Consider the following 17,634-nt stretch of genomic DNA (forward strand, 5'->3'; position numbering starts at 1 on the left):
ATTGAGCATATTACTTCATGTACTGTTCCATCTTTTGTCATTTTACTTTAATGCCTCCATATTGGGTTAACCTTCCTTTGTGTTATCCCTCTTTTTTTAAACTTTGTTCTGACATACATGTAATAGATTTTGAGCCTTTTTAATGAGATACTATAGGTGTAATTCTATGGTCTAACACTGCTACCAGAGACATGATATTGCCCATGTGGAGCCCATGATTCTTCACAGTTCAAACTCTGACAGCATAAGATTGAGAATCACTGCTCACTCAAGTTCCTGCAATATAGTCACTTATCATTAATCAACCATATCGTTAAGAGATTTTGTTCTCATAAAGATTCCCAGACCTCCTTCAGTGAGCTCTCGGCTGGATGGGAAATCTAGATTATTTAAATCCTCTGACTTCAATATTTTAAAGCTGGCTCATCATCATGACTGTAACCCAGATATAACGTTTGTAACTTACTGAAAGTGAATCTGGCAAGACAGGATTAATTCTTTCTATAAAATATTTTAAGTCCATCAAGATAAGCTTGGTCGTTCACAGTTAGAATAGTAGCACCTCCAGAAATCCTCTTCTTTACCAACATTACGAATGAGGCCTCACCTTTCTTCAAAATCTCATTAGCATCATCTAAGGAGGAGAAAAGAGGTGTTATGCACAAATTTGAACAAGACTTCTTTGCTGCATAGGACCTCAAACCAGCACTACACACTACATATATTGACACCATTTTCTTACTCTGGACCCAAGGCGAGGAGTCACTGAAACAATTACAGATACATGCTATTTGTTCAAAAAGCACACAATCTATATGCAGTCAGTCCATGTGACATTTTATAAATTCCTACTTTAGAAACAGAACCAGTCTGATTTAAGGTCAGGATACAGACAGATTCTAACCTCACACCTTTAATGCATTGTCTGAGCTGTCACCTTTTTTTAACAAAACCTTAAATTATCTCAGGAATATGACTTGAAAGAAGTTCTGGGATTCACATATTAATGAATCAAAACCTGCAACCCCATTCTAAGTGATTAAAGACTTAACAGTAATCTAAATTTGTTCAAGACACTGCATCAGTTGCATGACACTTTGACCTTTTACTATAAATTCTGTGTCCTATGATCCTGCCCCACTAGGTACCTGATGAAGGAGAAGCGCTCCAAAAGCTTGCACTTCCAAATAAACCTGTTGGACTATAAGTTGGCATTGTGTGATTTTTAAATATGATTTAATTAGTCATGCAGATCTTTTAGGTTTGCACTCTTACGAGATTAATCTATATTGTATTGACATATATGGATTATGGATATATAAGTGATATCTTGACATCAAGGCCACATTTGGGGCATCAAGCAGCCCCAGCTAAATTGGAGTCAATGGGAAATGGTAGATGGTAGGTCTGCAGTGGTAGTTCCCCTCTGATTGCTTTCATATCTGGCACAAAGGAAGATGGTTGTGGTTGCTGGAGGTTGGTCATCTCAGCTCCAGGACATCTTTGCAGGAGTTCCTTCTTTTTTATTCATTAACAGAATGAGGCATCGCTGGTTAGGTATACAATTATTGCCTATCCCTAACTGCCCATTGGTCAGTTAAGGGTCAATATTGTTCTGGGTCTGGAATCACATGTAGGCCAGACCAGGTAAGGATGGCAGTTTCCTTTCCTAAAGGACATGAGGGAACAGATGTATTCTTCATGATACAGATTTTCTAATCAACCTGCTCAGAAATGATATTACACACCTCTGGAGCAGGTGACTCTAGAACCCAAGCCTCCTGACTCAGAGGTCGGGGCTATCACTGTTCTAAAAACGTCCTGAAAATTCCTTGGGATAGTGTCCTCAGCCCAATCGTTTTCAGCTGTTTCATAAATGACCTTTCCTTGATCTTCAGGTCAGATATGGAGATGTTTGCACAATGTTCAGGACCATTCACATCTCCTCAGATACCGAAGCAGTCCATATTCAAATGCAGAAAGACCTGGAAAATGTCCAGGCTTGGGCTGAATAATGCTAAGTAACATTCCCATCACACAAATGTCAGACAATGAACATCTCCAAAAACAGGCAATCTAACCATCATCCCTTTACATTCAGAGCAATTACCATTACTGAATTCCCCACTGTCAACAGGCTGGGGGTTACCATTGACCAAAAACTCAACTGGACTAGTTATTTAAATACAATGGCTACAAGAGCAGGTCAGAGGCTAGGAAACCTGCAGCAAGTAACTCATCTCCTGACTCCCTAAAGCGTGACTACCATCTATAAGGCATAAGTCAGGAGTGTGATGGAATACTCCCCACTTGCCTGGATGAGTGAAGCTCCAGCAAGGCTCAAGAAGTTTGGCACCATTCAGGACAAAGCAGGTCGCTTCATTGCCTCTTCTGATGATCAGTAGCAGCAGTGTGTGCCATCTACAAGACGTATCTTATTACTAGCAAAACTTGCCTAATTTCTGTGCCAATTCTCCTCTCCTCCCTGGAAAATGTACAATTTTGTGATATGAAATTCAGAGTTAGTAACTGTCGAGACATCCATGCTACTGTTTATAAGGGAGTTCAAGAATTTTTACCCAAGGCATTGAAGGAATGGCGATATAGTTCTTAAGTCAAGTTGGAGGGGACCTTGTGCAGAGTGGTATTTTTATTTGTATATTGTCCTTGTTATTGCAGGTGGGGTTTGGAAGGTGTTGTCAGATCTTTGGTGAGTTACTGCCAAATATCTAATAAATGGCACATACCACACCACTATGTATCATTGGTGAAATGAGAGAATGTTGAAGGTGGTGAATGGGGTACCGATTAAGTCGTTACTAAGTCCTGAGTGGTGTCAAGCTTCTTGAGTGTTTTGGAGCTTCACTCGCATGATAAGTGGGGAGTATTCCATCACACTCCTCATTGAAGCCTTGTAGATTGTGCACAAGGGAGACATTAGGTGAGTTACATGTCTCAGAATACTTAGCTTCATACATGATCTTGTGGCTGCAGTATACATAAAATATATATAGCTGGCCCATTTCAATTTCTGGTCAATGGTAACCACCGTAATGTGTTCAGCAATGACAATGTTGTTGAAATTCAAAAGGCATTGGTTAGGTTTTCTCTTGTGGAGCTGGTACTGGTGTGGCATGCATGCTAATTGTCACTTATTAGCCTAAGCCTGGATGTTGTCCAGGTATTGCTGCATGTGGACACAGACTAATGAATATTGTTAAATTTTCAGTGAACATCCACAGTTCTGGCTTTATAATGGAGGGAGGGTTATGACTGAGGCAACTGAAGATGGTTGGACTTCGAACATTGAGGAACTCCTGCAGTGATACCTTGGAGGTGAGATGATTGCTGTCCAACAACCACAATCAACTTCCTTTGTGATAGGTATGATTCCCAGCACTGGAGAATTTCTCCCAATTCCCACTGACTCCAATTTTACTAGGGGTCCTCAGTCAAATGCTATCGTAATGTCAAGTGCAGTAGCTCTCTGTCCATGTTTGGACCAAGAGAGTAAGAAGGTCAGAAACTGAGTAGACCTGAGGGAACACAAACTGTATGTCACTGAGCAGGTTGTTTCTTTGCAATGCTGCTTGATACCCCTGTTTACCCCTTCTATCACTTTGATAATTTAAAGTCGACTGAAGGGGCAGTAATTGGGGGTTAGGTGTGTATATACAGGACATACCTAGATAATTTTCCACATTGTTAGGTAGATACTAATGTTGTAGCTATACAGAAATAGTTTGGCTAGGGGCGCTGCTAACTCTGAAGCACAAAGCTTCAGTGCTATGTTGTCAGAATGTTGTGGGGCCCCAAAGCCTTTGTAGGAAACTCTGCATTCGGCTGTTTCTTGATATCACATGGATTGAATTGAATTGGTTCAATGACAAGACTGGCATTTTTATTGCTGAGGACTTCAGGAGGAGGTTGAGATGGATCATGCACACAGCACTTTTAACTGAAGGTTGATGCAAATAACCCAGCATTATCCACGGTACTGCTGTATTCGGATCTCTTAGTAGTGAGGATTTAGATATTTGTTGAGCTTATACTTCCTGTTGTTTAATTGTCCACCACCAATCATTACTGAATGAGATTAGATCTGATTTGTTGGTTGTGGGACTACTTAGCCTGAGTTGAGAGTTGTGTTGCTGGAACTTAACCTCTTCTGCTGTGTGCTACTTCGGTTGTTTGACACTGAAGTAGTCCTGTATTAAAGCTTCACTATTTTTATAACTTAGTTTAGTCTCATGCTGTTACTGACATGCCCTTCTGTACACTTCATTGAACCAGTGTTGAACACAGCTCTTTGGTCATGGTAGAGTGGAGGAATATGCTGGGTCACGAGGTTGCACATTGTGGTTGAATACAAGTCTGCTGCTGATGATACCCCACAATTCCTTATGGATGTCCAGTTTTGAGTTGCTGAAACTATTTGAATTGTTTCCAATTTTGCATGGTCGTAGAGTCACACAACACACTGGGGGGTATCTTCATTGTGAAGACAAGACTTTTTTTCCACAAGGGCAGTGCATTGATCACTCCTACAAATAATGTAATGGATGGATGCATCTGTGACAGGTGGATTGGTAAAGTTGAGATCAAGTAGGTTTTCCCTCTTGTTGGTTCTCACACAAGTTGTCACAGACCAAGTCTAGTAGGTGCGTTCTTTCTCAGAATCAGCCAGTTCAGCCAATTGCAGGACAATTGGTGATGGTCACTGAAGTTTCTAATCTAGAGAACAGTTTGTTTCCTTGGCACTCTACTGCTTCTTCCAGTACCTGCTGGTAGGGCAGGATATTCAGCATGGCAATAATGGTGCCTGTGACATTGTCTGTATGATGTGATTCAGTGAGTATGACTATGTCAGGATATTGCTTGCCCAGTCTTTGGGACAGGTCTCACTATTCTTGCAGAAGCCTGAGATGTTGGTGAGAAAGACCTTGCAAGATTGACATGGCTGCACGTGCCATTGTTATTTGAGGTGCTTCATTTAATGCCAGGTAGTCTGTCAGTTTCATTCCTTTCTTCAGAATTTCCAGTGGTTTGATATATGACTGAGTGGCTTGCTAGTCCATTTCAGCAGGAAATTAGGAGTCAACAGCTTTACTGTGGGTCTGGAGTTATGTGTAGGCCTACCAAGGATGGCAGATTTCTTTCCCAAAAGTGAACCAGATGGGGTTTATAGCTGAAAAATGTGTTGCTGGAGAAGTGCAGCAGGTCAGGCAGCATCCAAAGAGCAGGAGAATTGACGTTTCGGGCATAAGCCCTTCTTCAGGAATGAGGAGGGTGTGCCAAGCAGGCTATGATAAAAGGTAGGGAGGAGGGACTTGGGGGAGGGGCGTTGGGAATGCGATAGGTGGAAGGAGGTTAAGGTGAGGGTGCGAGGCCGGAGAGGGGGTGGGAGCGGAGAGGTCGGGAAGATGATTGCAGGTCAAGAAGGCGGTGCTGAGTCCGAGGGTTGGGACTGAGATAAGGTGGGGGGAGGGGAAATGAGGAAGCTGGAGAAGTCTGCATTCATCCCTTGTGGTTGGAGGGTTCCTAGGTGGAAGATGGGATTTATGACAATCGATAATAGTTTCATGCTTACCATTAATGTGACCAGATTTCAGTTTGAGGATTATTACTTTAATTTTTTGAACACATGCCCTCAGAATATTAGCCCGGTGTTCTGAATTACTAGTTGAGTGACATTACTACTATGCTACTGCCTACTCTGAGCCATGATCAGCTTTACAGCTCAAATGTAACCAGCCTGGGGATTCCAGATACACCAGTCGGGTGCTGTGGAGAAATCACTCCAGGGGCTGGGTTGGGCGCAACCAGATAGTCTTGTCAAGCCAGTCCAAGGTCACAATTAGTCATGTTACGTTTCGATGTAATAGTCAGGAGGCAATTGGAGTCATAGCACCGTAAGACAAATGGGCATAATTAGGCTATCTGGCCCATCAAGTCTGCTCCACCATTTAATATGATCATGGCTGGTCAGATATACGCAACTCCATTTTCCTTCCTATTTCTAATAACAGTTCATTCCCTAAAGTCAATGGAATCCTGGGAAGAGTTAGAAACTCAAGTCTGGGAATGGGGTTCATTGGACTGAATCGCTCCTTGAAACTCTTGATTAGATTAGATTCCCTATAGTATGGAAGCAGGCCCTTTGGCCCAACAAGTCCACACCAACCCTCCGAAGACTAACCATCTAAACCATTCCCCCACCCGATATTTACCCCTGACGAATGCACCAAACACTATAAGCAATTTAGCATGGCCAATTCACCTGACCTGCACATCTTTGGATTGTCGGAGGAAACTGGATCACCTGGAGGAAACTCATGCAGAAATGGGGAGAATGTTCAAACTCCACACAGACAGTCGCCCGAGACAGGAATCAAATCCAGGTTGCTGGCACTGTGAATCAGCAATGCTAAACACTGAGCTACTGTGCCGCCTTCACCATCACTGAGGGAATGATTACAATGAAAGGAGCAATTCAGGATAGAAGAATAGGATTTCAAAGAATGTAGGAGGTACTGTAAACTGAGGTGACCTTTAATATGTTACTAGTACTCTGGGATGGGTGTACGGCCAACAAGAGCTTGGCAATTCACCACACCATGGGTTCTGGGGGTAAACCAGGGACATTAATGGTTATATAAAGGGACTGAAAGATATCAGGGAGGCCAAAGGGCTATCAGGGACACATCGACAGCAACACTAAAGGTTGGGAGGGGGAGGTCATCCTACAACTCAGGTGGAGACTGCAAGTCACTCAAAATGACATGAAATTAAAACCTTGCTATCTTCACATCAAAGTCAATTGTGCAATAACAATACAAAATCACTGCCTCACATCCAAAGTAGGCAGAGTAAGTTAACATTTTGTCTTTTTGGGGACAAAATAAAATTATTTGAATCTGAGGCTCTGTTAAAAGCAATTGCATTACTTCTGCATCTACGTATTCAGTAATGCCACCCATCGGGCATTAAATTCCAGTTGATTGGAGGTCATTCATTGTGCAAGGAAGCAAATTTCAAATTATGGCCTTAACCAATCATGAAAGATATATTCTCCTCACTGAAACGTAATTTTAAAATGTCACATGGACTTGGAACTTCTGTTACACATTCCATAGCTACAAGTGGAATTCAACATTTTTGAACTACCACATTTGCACCCAAGTCAATTATGCAGGAACATATGATGTGTAAGAATGAATTTTTCTTGATAGAGGGGCTAAGCTATTATGTCCAGAATTCCACTCCTTTAGCTCCTGCTTCCTTCCAGGGTCACAGCTGCTGGGAGAACCAGGGTAGCCTATCATTGATGATCATACCCTGATGAAAACGATAAACTGATAAGAATCAAGAGTTGAGAGTGTGGTGCTGAAAAGCACAGCCGGTCAGGCAGTAACTGAGGAGCAGGAGAATCGACATTTAGAGCGTAAGCTCTTCATCAGGAATGAAACTCAGATGAAACTCATCAGATTTCTGATGAAGGGCTAATGCCCAAAACATCAGCTCTCCTGCTCCTCAGATGCTGCCTGACCCACTGTGCTTTGCCAGCACTACAGTCTCGACTCTGAGCTCCAGTATCTGCAGTCCTCACTTTCTCCAAGTATGTTATGTTAGGGCAGTGTTCCTTTAAGAGGCATGTCACATGAACATTGGTGAGTCATCAGTCATAGTTATGGCTTGTTCATAGTTGTTTTGAGCTTTACACAGTGCATTGCTTTGGAATAAAACCTCCTTGTTGGATTGCAACAAACTAAGAGTTTGTATATTCTTTAGTTCTGATCAGAGCCCAGACAAATGCCCAGTACATAATAGTGCTCTTCACAACTCAAACAGAAAAAGAGCATGGACGCAAAGGAAACATGGAATGAACAGCATTCGTCTGAGAATGCAGATGAGTATGATTGTCCAGCATTGACCAAGAAGGACATCCAAGACAGCAATGCATCAGCAAGCTTGAGGTATCAAAGAGAAACCAGTTTCTATGATGAATGAGTTAGATTTGTACATCCTTTAATAGTTAAATTTTATGTTAGTTACATGGTATGCTGCCCTTGCTTACTGCAAAGGATCTGTTGTTATTTTTACACTGTTTTTGACATTTTCTGTCACTGAATAAATGTTTCATAATCCATTTGATTGAATACTTGATATCTTTCAAGTACTAACTTATTTTGAGACCTACTGACTGCTATGAGAAAGTAACACTAATGTTGCATGGTGCTAATATTAGGTACCTCTTAAGGATTCAATCAACATATGAAGTCAAGTGTTGAACAATGGAGTCTTTCATGATAGCTCTCGAAAGGAAACTGCAGGCAGATCCTTTTGTAGCTCAAATTGAGGTTCTGGATGTAAATTTGCTCGCTGAGCTGGAAAGTCTGCTTTCATTAACATACTAGGTAACATCATCAGTGAGCCTCTGGTGAAGCACTGGTGGTATGGTCTATTTTTTATTTATGTGTTTAGGTTTCCTTGGGTTGGTGATGTCATTTCCTGTGGTGATATCATTTCCTTTTCTTTTTCTCGGGGTGGTAAATGGGGTCCAAGTCAATGTGTTTGTTGTTAAGGTTTCGGTTGGAATGCCATGCTTCTAGGAATTGTCGCGCATGTCGCTGTTTGGTTTGTCCTAAGATGGATGTGTTGTCCCAGTCGAAGTGGTGTCCTTCCTCATCTATCTGTAAAGATACTAGTGAGAGTGGGTCATGTCTATTTGTGGTTAGTTGATGTTCAAATATCCTGGTGATTAGTTTTCTGCCTGTTTGTCCAATGTAGTGTTTGTTACAGTTCTTGCAAGATATATTGTAAATAACATTTGTTTTGCTTGTTGTCTGTATAGGGACTTTTAAGTTCATTAGCTGCTGTTTTAGTGGGTTGGTGGGTTTGTGACACCATGAGGTCTGGGTAGTCTGGCAGTCATTTCTGAGATGTCTTTGATGAAGGGGAGTGTGGCTAGGGTATCTAGACATGTTTTGTCTGCTTGGTTGAGTTTGTTGCTGAGAAATCAGTGGACTGTGTTCATTGAGTATGCGTTCTTCTAGAATACATTGTATTGGTGATTTTCCTCTGCTCGTTGTAGTTCCTCTGTGCTGCAGAGTGTGGTGGTTCAGTGAAATAATGTTCTAACGCAGCTTTGTTTGTGGATGTTCCAATGATTGCTTCTGTAGTTCAGTATTTGGTCTGTATGTGTTGTTTTCCTGTAGATGCTTGTTTGAAGTTCCCCATTGGCTGTTCGCTCTACTGCAATATCTAGGAATGGCAGTTGTTGTTGTTTTCCTCCTCTTCAGTGAATTTTATGCCAGAGGGTATTATTGATGGTCTTGAAGGTTTCCTCTAATTTGTTTTGTTTAGTGATGACAAAGGTGTCATCCACGTAGCAGACCCAAAGTTTGGGTTGGATAGTTGGCAGAGCTGTTTGTTCGAGTCTCTGCATTACTGCCTCTGCTAAGAACCCTGACATCGGAGATCCCATGGGTGTTCCATTGGTTTGTCTGTCAGATTTGTTGTTGAAGATGAAGTGGATGGTAAGGCATAGGTTCACCATCTTGAAGATATTGTCCTTGCTGATGTAGTTGGTGGTGTTAGGTGTATGTGTCTTTGTTTTTCTAATTCTGCAGTCAGTGTTTTCTTGGCCAGGTTGATATTGATAGATGTGAAGGAGACCATTATTTCATCCTCTTCTATCTTGGTGTCGTTGATGGTCTTCAGGAATTCTTGGGTGGAATGGATGGAGTGGCTTGAGTCTTCTACTAAGTTTTTACTCTTTGGCGTAGCTCCTTGGCCAACCTGCAAAATGGTGTTCCGGGTAGCACGACTATGTCAGGGAGGGGGTTGTGGTGGGGGGGGGGGGGGGGGGGGGGGGGGGGGGGGTGGGCGCTCCTGGTTTGTGAATTTTGGGTAATCCGTAAAAGCGTGATATGCTGGATCTGTCTGATTTCATGTTTTGGAAGTTTCTCCAGGTTTCTGAAGTTTCTTTTAGTAGGGCTATGATTTGGTTCTCTAGTTGTGGGGTCGGATCTATCGCCACTTGTTGGTAAATGTTGCTATCTGCAAGCAGTGTGTTCACTTTCTCAATATTGTCTCTTTGATTTAAAATGACTGTCAAGCGTCCTTTGTCTGCAGGTAAGATAACAATGTTTTTATCTTTTTTAGTCCTTCTAGTGCTTTTCTTCCTTGTGTATTGAGTGTGTTTTCTTCCTTTTTCCTACTTAATGTTGGCTGTCTGTCTGATGGTTTGCTAGGTTTCTTCTGTGAGTTTGTCATCTTTCAGTGTTGTGTCTAACACTGCTAAGAAATCTTTCTCGTCTGCATCTTGGAAGTTGTAACTTAATCCTCTTTCTAAGATGGTTTTTTTAATGTCTGTTAAGGGTCGGTCAAATAAGTTTTTTATCCATGCTTCTGTGTTGTCTGTGTTGTTATTTTGTGTAAATTTGTTGAGTTTTTTCTGCAGGTCTAGTTTTTTCATTTTCTGTGTTTGTCACTGTCTAATGTCTGTGGTTTGTTGTACTGTGGCTGTCCATTCATGGTCTGTTGCATTAGTGAGCAAAGTTTCTTGGCGCGAAGTTTCACGGTTGTACTTAAGGAGTCTGTTGTGGGCATTATTAATCATTTCTCTAAATATTCTGCAACCATTTAGCTCTGCTATTCTCTTGGCTCGTGGGGTGTTAGGGGTAGTACCTGTTTCCTTAAGCATTCGTGCAGGAAGTACAGCTGTTCGCGGGTGGTGCTGTCAGATGACATTGGTTTCCCATTTTTCGGCTAGTTTTAGCGTATTACGCCAATAGGTATTAGTGAGTTTTGAGAAGATTTGTAGCTCAGGTTGAGGTTCTGGATGTAAGTTGCTCGCTGAGCTGGAAGGTTTGTTTTCAGACGTTTCATCACCACAGAAGGTAACATCATCAGTGAGCCTCTGGTGAAGCACTGGTGGTATGACAGATAGAATGAACATTCTGCTCTAGAGATATGTGAAATCATCACTGATTCTGTATTCTCTCTCAAAGTGATTGCAAGTATGGAAAGTGTGTGCAGACCAGGCCTTAACACAAAACACTGAACACTGCATTTAACCATATTGAAGGGCAATGCTTCAGTTGCAATCATCAATATCACGGTTCAAGGATCTCTGATGTCTAACACTATCTGCAGTCAAGGAGTTGATGGCTTCTGAGACATGAGCACTCTCTTTAAAATTTCTTTCATTCTTGGGATGTCTGAAGAAGCTGCTCATCTCTTACATGGAGGCAACATAACCAGGTATGACAGTGACAAAGATACCAAAGAAGACATGTTAAGATTTCAAGTGCATGAATATTTAGAAACGTATTAAGTTTATTATTGTGCCCTGAGCAATCAAAAAAAGTTTCCCTAAATCTAACTGCAGTACTGACTTCTGCAGCTGCAGTAGAGGGAACCCACTGTGTAGTTAACCACGTTGGTCTGGAAACATAGGCAGTCATTCCTGGGATATTAAGAACTAGAGGACTCGGGTCTACTGAAAATTACCTGTTCAGATTAAGTGTCACTTTCTTTAACTCAGAATTCTACAGGCTTTGCTATCACAGGCAAGGGGGAAGTGGAGGGGCCAGACACCTCTGGAACATCCTGAGAGAAAGCTTTTGGGGCTCCTCTGTGTAGATCTTCCTTTCTATAGGTGTCTGATGGGCATCCATTAGGTACTGACTACCATCAGCAGCAACAGGAGAATTTTACTCCAACACAGTCTGCTACTTCATGGGCTGGCATAAACCTCATTACCGTCAAGTTTGGGAATCAACTCTCGCTCAATGAAGACTGTAAGAGGGCATGTCAGGAACAGAACCAGTCATACTTAAAAGAAATGAGGTGTCAGCCTGGTGAAGCTACTGCACAGGGATACTTGCTTGCCAAACAGCAGATGTGGCAAGTATTTACAGGGCTAACTAATTCCACAACCAACAGATCAGATCTAAGCTTTACAGTCCTGTCACATCTAGTTGTGATTGGTGGTAGATAATTAAACATCTCACTGGAGGAGGTGGCTGCAAAAATATCCTCACCCTCAATGATTAAGACTATAGCACATCAGTGCAAAAGACAAGATTGAAGCATTCACGACAATCTTCAGCCAGAAGTGCAGAGTGGATGATCCATCATAGCTTCCTCCAGAGGTCCCCAGATGCCAGAAAAACATAAGAAACAAGAGCAGGAATAGGCCATTCAATCCCATAAACCTGCCTCACCATTCAATAAGATCATGACTAATTTGGCCAGGCTTCAATTCTCCCTTTGTGTAAGCTCAGCATAACTATCAAATTAATGATATTTCATAAAATGTATCTACCTCTTCTTTAAATACTTTTAGTGACCTACCCACCACAACTGTCTGGTGTAGAGAATTCCAGACTTTTCGCTAGATGAAGAAATTCCTTTGCATCTCAGTTATAAATAAGTATCCCCTTATTATACAGCTATATCCCCTAAGTTGAGATACCTCATAAGCCCATGCAGAATCTTTAATAAAGATTCATTAAAATAATTTAATAAGTTTCAATAAGATCACTCCTTTTTCTTTTAAACTCTGATGTTAAATTTAACCTGTTGAGCCATACTTGATAAGTCAACCCCTTCATTTAAGGAACTGGCCTAGTGAATCTCTTTTGAACAGCCTCCAATGCCAGTATATTTTTATTTAAACAGGTGTACAAAACCTGTACACAATACTCCAGGTACAGCCTCACCAACAGCCTGTAGAGTTTTAACAATATTTCCCTGTTATTAAACTCCAACTCCCTAGCATTAAATGCTAAAAATTCCAGTTGCCTTCTTAATTACCTGTTGCAGCTGCAGGCTAATTTTTTTTATGTTTTACATATAAGAAAATTCAGAACCCTTTGTGCTGCATTTTGTTTCAGTTTACATCCACGCAAATAACAGTCTGTTTTCTGGTCCTTCTGACAAAGGTGTATGACATCACATTTTCCTAATTAAACCCCATCCTGTGATCGAGAAGCAAGTTCCTGAGATCAGCGGCAGCAGCACTGGACAAACTTCCATGATTGAGGAGCAAGTTCCTGGGTCAGCGAATCAGCAGTGAGTTGTGGCTTCGGGGATGGAGGTTGACTTACTTATGGAGATAAGACATTACGATACAGACATCTCCCTTTCATCTTGGCTGTTTCTTATATTTCTGCTTTTTAAAAAAAATATTGTCTCTAAAATGGTTGTTTTGGTTTTATATCTAACATGATTGTTTCTGTTAATTCTGGGTTTCTGTACCTAAGATGGTGCTGGAGAATGGTGACTTTGTCCACTTTTCACTGTACTCCCGTATCCCTATACCTAAGTACATGTGCCAATAAAACAATTCTAATTTTGTCCACTAATTCAATCTATCTCTATCTCTTTAGGTCCTCATCACAAAATGCCCTCCCACCTATTTTCGTATTGTCAGACAATTTGAATACATTACACTTTGCCCTTCTTCCAAGTCACTAATATAGGTAGTAAATAATAAGACTTTTCTTCCCCCACAGCCCATACTTGAATAGTGCTCTGGATTATTCACTCATTCTCACTGCAGTCTGTGCCCTCCTCCACACCAGGAGCAAGAACTTCACACCTAACAGATAAGGCTAAGACTCCTCCAAAGATAAATTCTGAATCCTCACACTAACCTTCCTCGCAGTCTTTAGCCAATTAAATCACTCCACATAATATCAAGAAATAGAATTGGATACTGCAAAGGCTATGGACCCTGACAATATTTCAACAATAGTATTGAAAATGACTGGTCTAAAACTGGCTACATCCCCAGTTATTCCAATACAATTACAACACTGTCATCTACCCAACAATATGGAAAATTGCTCTTGAACGTTCCCTCCAGAGAAAGCACCTTCTCAAGGACAACTAGGATTGGGCAATAAATGCTGACCTAACCAGTGATGCTCACATATAATGAATGAATAAAAATCCCTATTTCCCTGAGAGGAATGGGCACCTGCAGTGAGATCAAGGCTTTTTTGCCCCTTCGTTCCTTACCATTGATGCTGAATGCCCATGATTTTGTTCGATATGGTTTTTAATGCTTGCCTCCAGACTCTTCATCTAACAACCAGGCATGCATACAGAAACAGGCACAATACTGGCAACATTGGTGAACTCTTCCTCTTTCAGTCCGGTTTACTCACTGCCTCTGACAAACCTGCCCTCTGTTACCATGCCTCTCTGTGCCTTATCACCAAGTCATTAATGGACTAGACCACAGCAACTTATTTTATTTGGAGCCAAGTAGATACCTGGTGTTTGGCAGTTCTCTTAGCGTCAGAGGCATGGGCCGTTTGTTCTTTGGTCAGCTCTGGACATAGGTCATCAATGCACTCACTATATTGGGATCCCAAATCTAACCTAGAAAAGTACCCATGCAGGTGGAAGTCTCTGAGCTAGTGAAGGGTGCAGACGAAAACCTTACCAGTGCATTCTATGAGGATTCTTTGGGTTTCTCCTCGGGAGCTAAGAATCTCCTGCGCTAGCCTCCTTGGGGTGGAGGTTTGCCATGTAAGAAGGATAAAAGCTATTACAGATTAGGAATGAGGTGGTGTTGTGGATAATGTGACAGCAGTGCATCACAGCACAATGAAGTTTACTGGGTTGGTTGCCCAATGAGCACTCACCATACCCATATGACAGGTTGTGCCCTTTTACAGCCATCTTGAGTATTTTCACCTTCTACTGGGGACACTTATGTTTATCATATCCTACCAGTTTGACCTTCTCAGCATGACTGTGGGATAATATTTCCTACAAGGAAACAAAGGGAGGGATTGTCTAGAAAAAAATTAGTGAGACTTAGTGAGTAGCACCTATCGTGGCAGGGTTAGAGTGAGTGGCTGTCTTTTCAGTATGAGGTAGAAGAGAGAAGATATTGGCACAGTACCCTTGCAAAGATCATAAGAGCATTCACTTTCTTCTTGCACTGCTATGCATTATGTTTTACCCAGAACTGACTTGGCCTGCTATCTTTACCCATGTTGCATGTGTCTGGTGATATGGCCTCATTTGGCAGACTGCAGGATAAAGTACTGCCATCCTCTCCACCTTCCTATTCTCCAGTGCCTCCAGATACCTATCTTTAAAGCAGGGTGTCAGCTTTCCTTTCAAGACCATGTCCTTTGTAATGTTAGTTATGCACAACGAATGAAGGGTAGATCCTGGCTTTCAGCATCTGAAATGGTGTGTAGCAAGGCTTTTAAGTGTGGTACTAGCAGCATGAGGTTGGTAGGACACACTAGAAGCGAACACTTCTGCCTCTCTTGCCACGGAATTTCACGAGAAGAGCAATATAGAGCCTGGATAATTAATGAGGTGAGATGCAGAATATTGAGTGGGGAAAGTTCCTGTGAACCATGGCAGCCATAACTCTCACTCAATGAAACACTAACTCAAAATGGGAAACTCAGCCTTGTGAGTTTCATATATATATTCTCAAGGACTCTCAAGTTACAAATATAGGCTTAATTTTAAACTATTTATTTTAAAAATGAACTTTGCTTTTAGACAAGTAACAATCATCTGCATTATTTAAATCAAAATATAACGAGAATTTATGGTGTTAAAGGTATGGTACTAGTATGGTACTAGATTGGCTGTCTGACAGAAGGCAGACAGTGGGGATAAAAGGGTCCTTCTCAGGAGAGTGAGTAAAGAAGTGGCAGTTGAAAAATAACATGGGAAAGTGTGAGGTCATGCACTTTGGCAGGAAGAAAAGACACATGGACTATTTTCTAAATGGGGAGAAAATTCAGAAATCTGAAGTGCAAAGGGCCAGGTTCCTCTTAAGGCAAACTAGTAGGTTGAGTCAGTAGTTAGGAAGGCAAATGCAATGTTGTCAGGCCACTGTTGGAATATTGCATGCAATTCTGGTCTCCTTCCCATCGGAAAGATGTTGTGAAACTTGAAAGGGTTCAGAAAAGATTTACAAGGATGTTGCCAGGGTTGGAGGATTTGAGCTATAGGGAGAGGCTGAACAGGCTGGAGCTGTTTTCCCTGGAGCGTTGGAGGTTGAGGGGTGACCTGATAGAGGTCTACAAAATCATGAGGGGCATGGATAGGATAAATAGGCAAAGTCTTTTCCCTGGGGTTGGGCAGTCCAGAACTAGAGGGCATAGGTTTAGGGTGAGAGGGGAAAGATATAAAAGAGACCTAAGGGGCAACCTTTTCACACAGAGGGTGGTACGTGTATGGAATGAGCTGCCAGAGGAAGTGGTGGCGGCTGGTACAATGACAACATTTAAAAGGCATTTGGATGGGTATATGAATAGGAAGGGTTTGGAGAGATATGGGCCGGATGCTGGCAGGTGGGACTACATTGGGTTGGGATATCTGGTTGGCATGGACAGGTTGGACCAAAGGGTCTGTTTCCATGCTGTACATCTCTATGACTCTATGACTAGAATATAAAAGAGGGGTGTACTTCTGAGGTTTTAATACACTCTGGTCAGACCACATTTATTGTATTGTGAGCAATTTTGGGCACCACACCTCACGAAAGGATGTAGTGGCCCTGGAGCTAGTCCAGAGGAGGTTCACGAGAATAATCCCAAGAATGAAAGGCTTAACATGTGAGGAACACTTGAGGACTCTGGGACTATACTCAGAGTTTAGAGGGATATGGGGGGGATCTGATTGAAACTTACAGAATACTGAATTAAAAATCACACAACACCAGGTTATAGTCCAACAGGTTTAATTGGAAGCACACTAGCTTTCGGAGCAACGCTCCTTCATCAGATGGTAGTGATTTTTAACTTTGTACAGGAGCTGAAAATGTGTTGCTGGAAAAGCGCAGCAGGTCAGGCAGCATCCAAGGAACAGGAGAATCGACGTTTCGGGCATAAGCCCTGCTTCAGGAATGAGGAAAGTTTGTCCAGCAGGCTAAGATAAAAGGTAGGGAGGAGGGACTTGGGGGAGGGGCGTCGGAAATGTGATAGGTGGAAAGAGGTCAAGGTGAGGGTGATAGGTCAGACTGGGGTGGGGGCGGAGAGGTCGGGAAGAAGATTGCAGGTTAGGAAGGCGGTGCTGAATTGGATGGATTAGACTGAGACAAGGTGGGGGGAGGGGAAATGAGGAAACTGGTGAAATCCAAGTTCATCCCTTGTGGTTGGAGGGTTCCTAGGCGGAAGATGAGGCGCTCTTCCTCCAACCGTCGTTTTGTTGTGGTCTGGCGATGGAGGAGTCCAAAGACCTGCACATCTTTGGTGGAGTGGGAGGGGGAATTGAAATGTTGAGCCACAGGGTGGTTGGGTTGGTTGGTCCGGGTGTCCCAGAGGTGTTCTCTGAAACGCTCCGCAAGTAGCCGGCCTGTCTCCCCAATATAGAGGAGGCCACATCGGGTGCAGAGGATGCAATAGATGATGTGTGTGGGGAGGTGCAGGTGAATCTGTTGTGGATATGGAAGATTCCTTTGGGGCCTTGGAGGGAGGTGAGGGGGGAGGTGTAGGTGCAAGACTTTGTACACCCCAGTCCAACACCGGCATCTCCAAATCAAGAATACTGAATGGCTTGGACAGAGTGGACCTTGGGAAGATGTTTCCATTGGCAGGAGAGAAAAGGACTTGAGGGCACAGCCTAACAGTAATAGGA

At 42.3% G+C, this 17,634-nt stretch overlaps 1 protein-coding gene across 1 annotated transcript in view; it reads right to left on the bottom strand.

The window, feature by feature from the left end:
* Positions 1–472: 472 nt before the first annotated feature.
* LOC122564717 (uncharacterized) overlaps positions 473–17,634 on the bottom strand; it is an 84,305-nt gene continuing 67,143 nt past the window's right edge. Inside the window, exon 8 of the mRNA XM_087998657.1 lies at positions 473–634. Coding sequence (XP_087854783.1) covers positions 492–634 — 143 coding nt within the window. The 3' untranslated portion in view covers positions 473–491. The remainder of the gene's footprint in view (positions 635–17,634) is intronic.

Source organism: Chiloscyllium plagiosum, unplaced genomic scaffold (assembly GCF_037043375.1).
Source record: "Chiloscyllium plagiosum isolate Xiang-an unplaced genomic scaffold, Cpla_swu_hap1 HiC_scaffold_21, whole genome shotgun sequence".
Lineage (NCBI taxonomy): Eukaryota > Metazoa > Chordata > Chondrichthyes > Orectolobiformes > Hemiscylliidae > Chiloscyllium > Chiloscyllium plagiosum.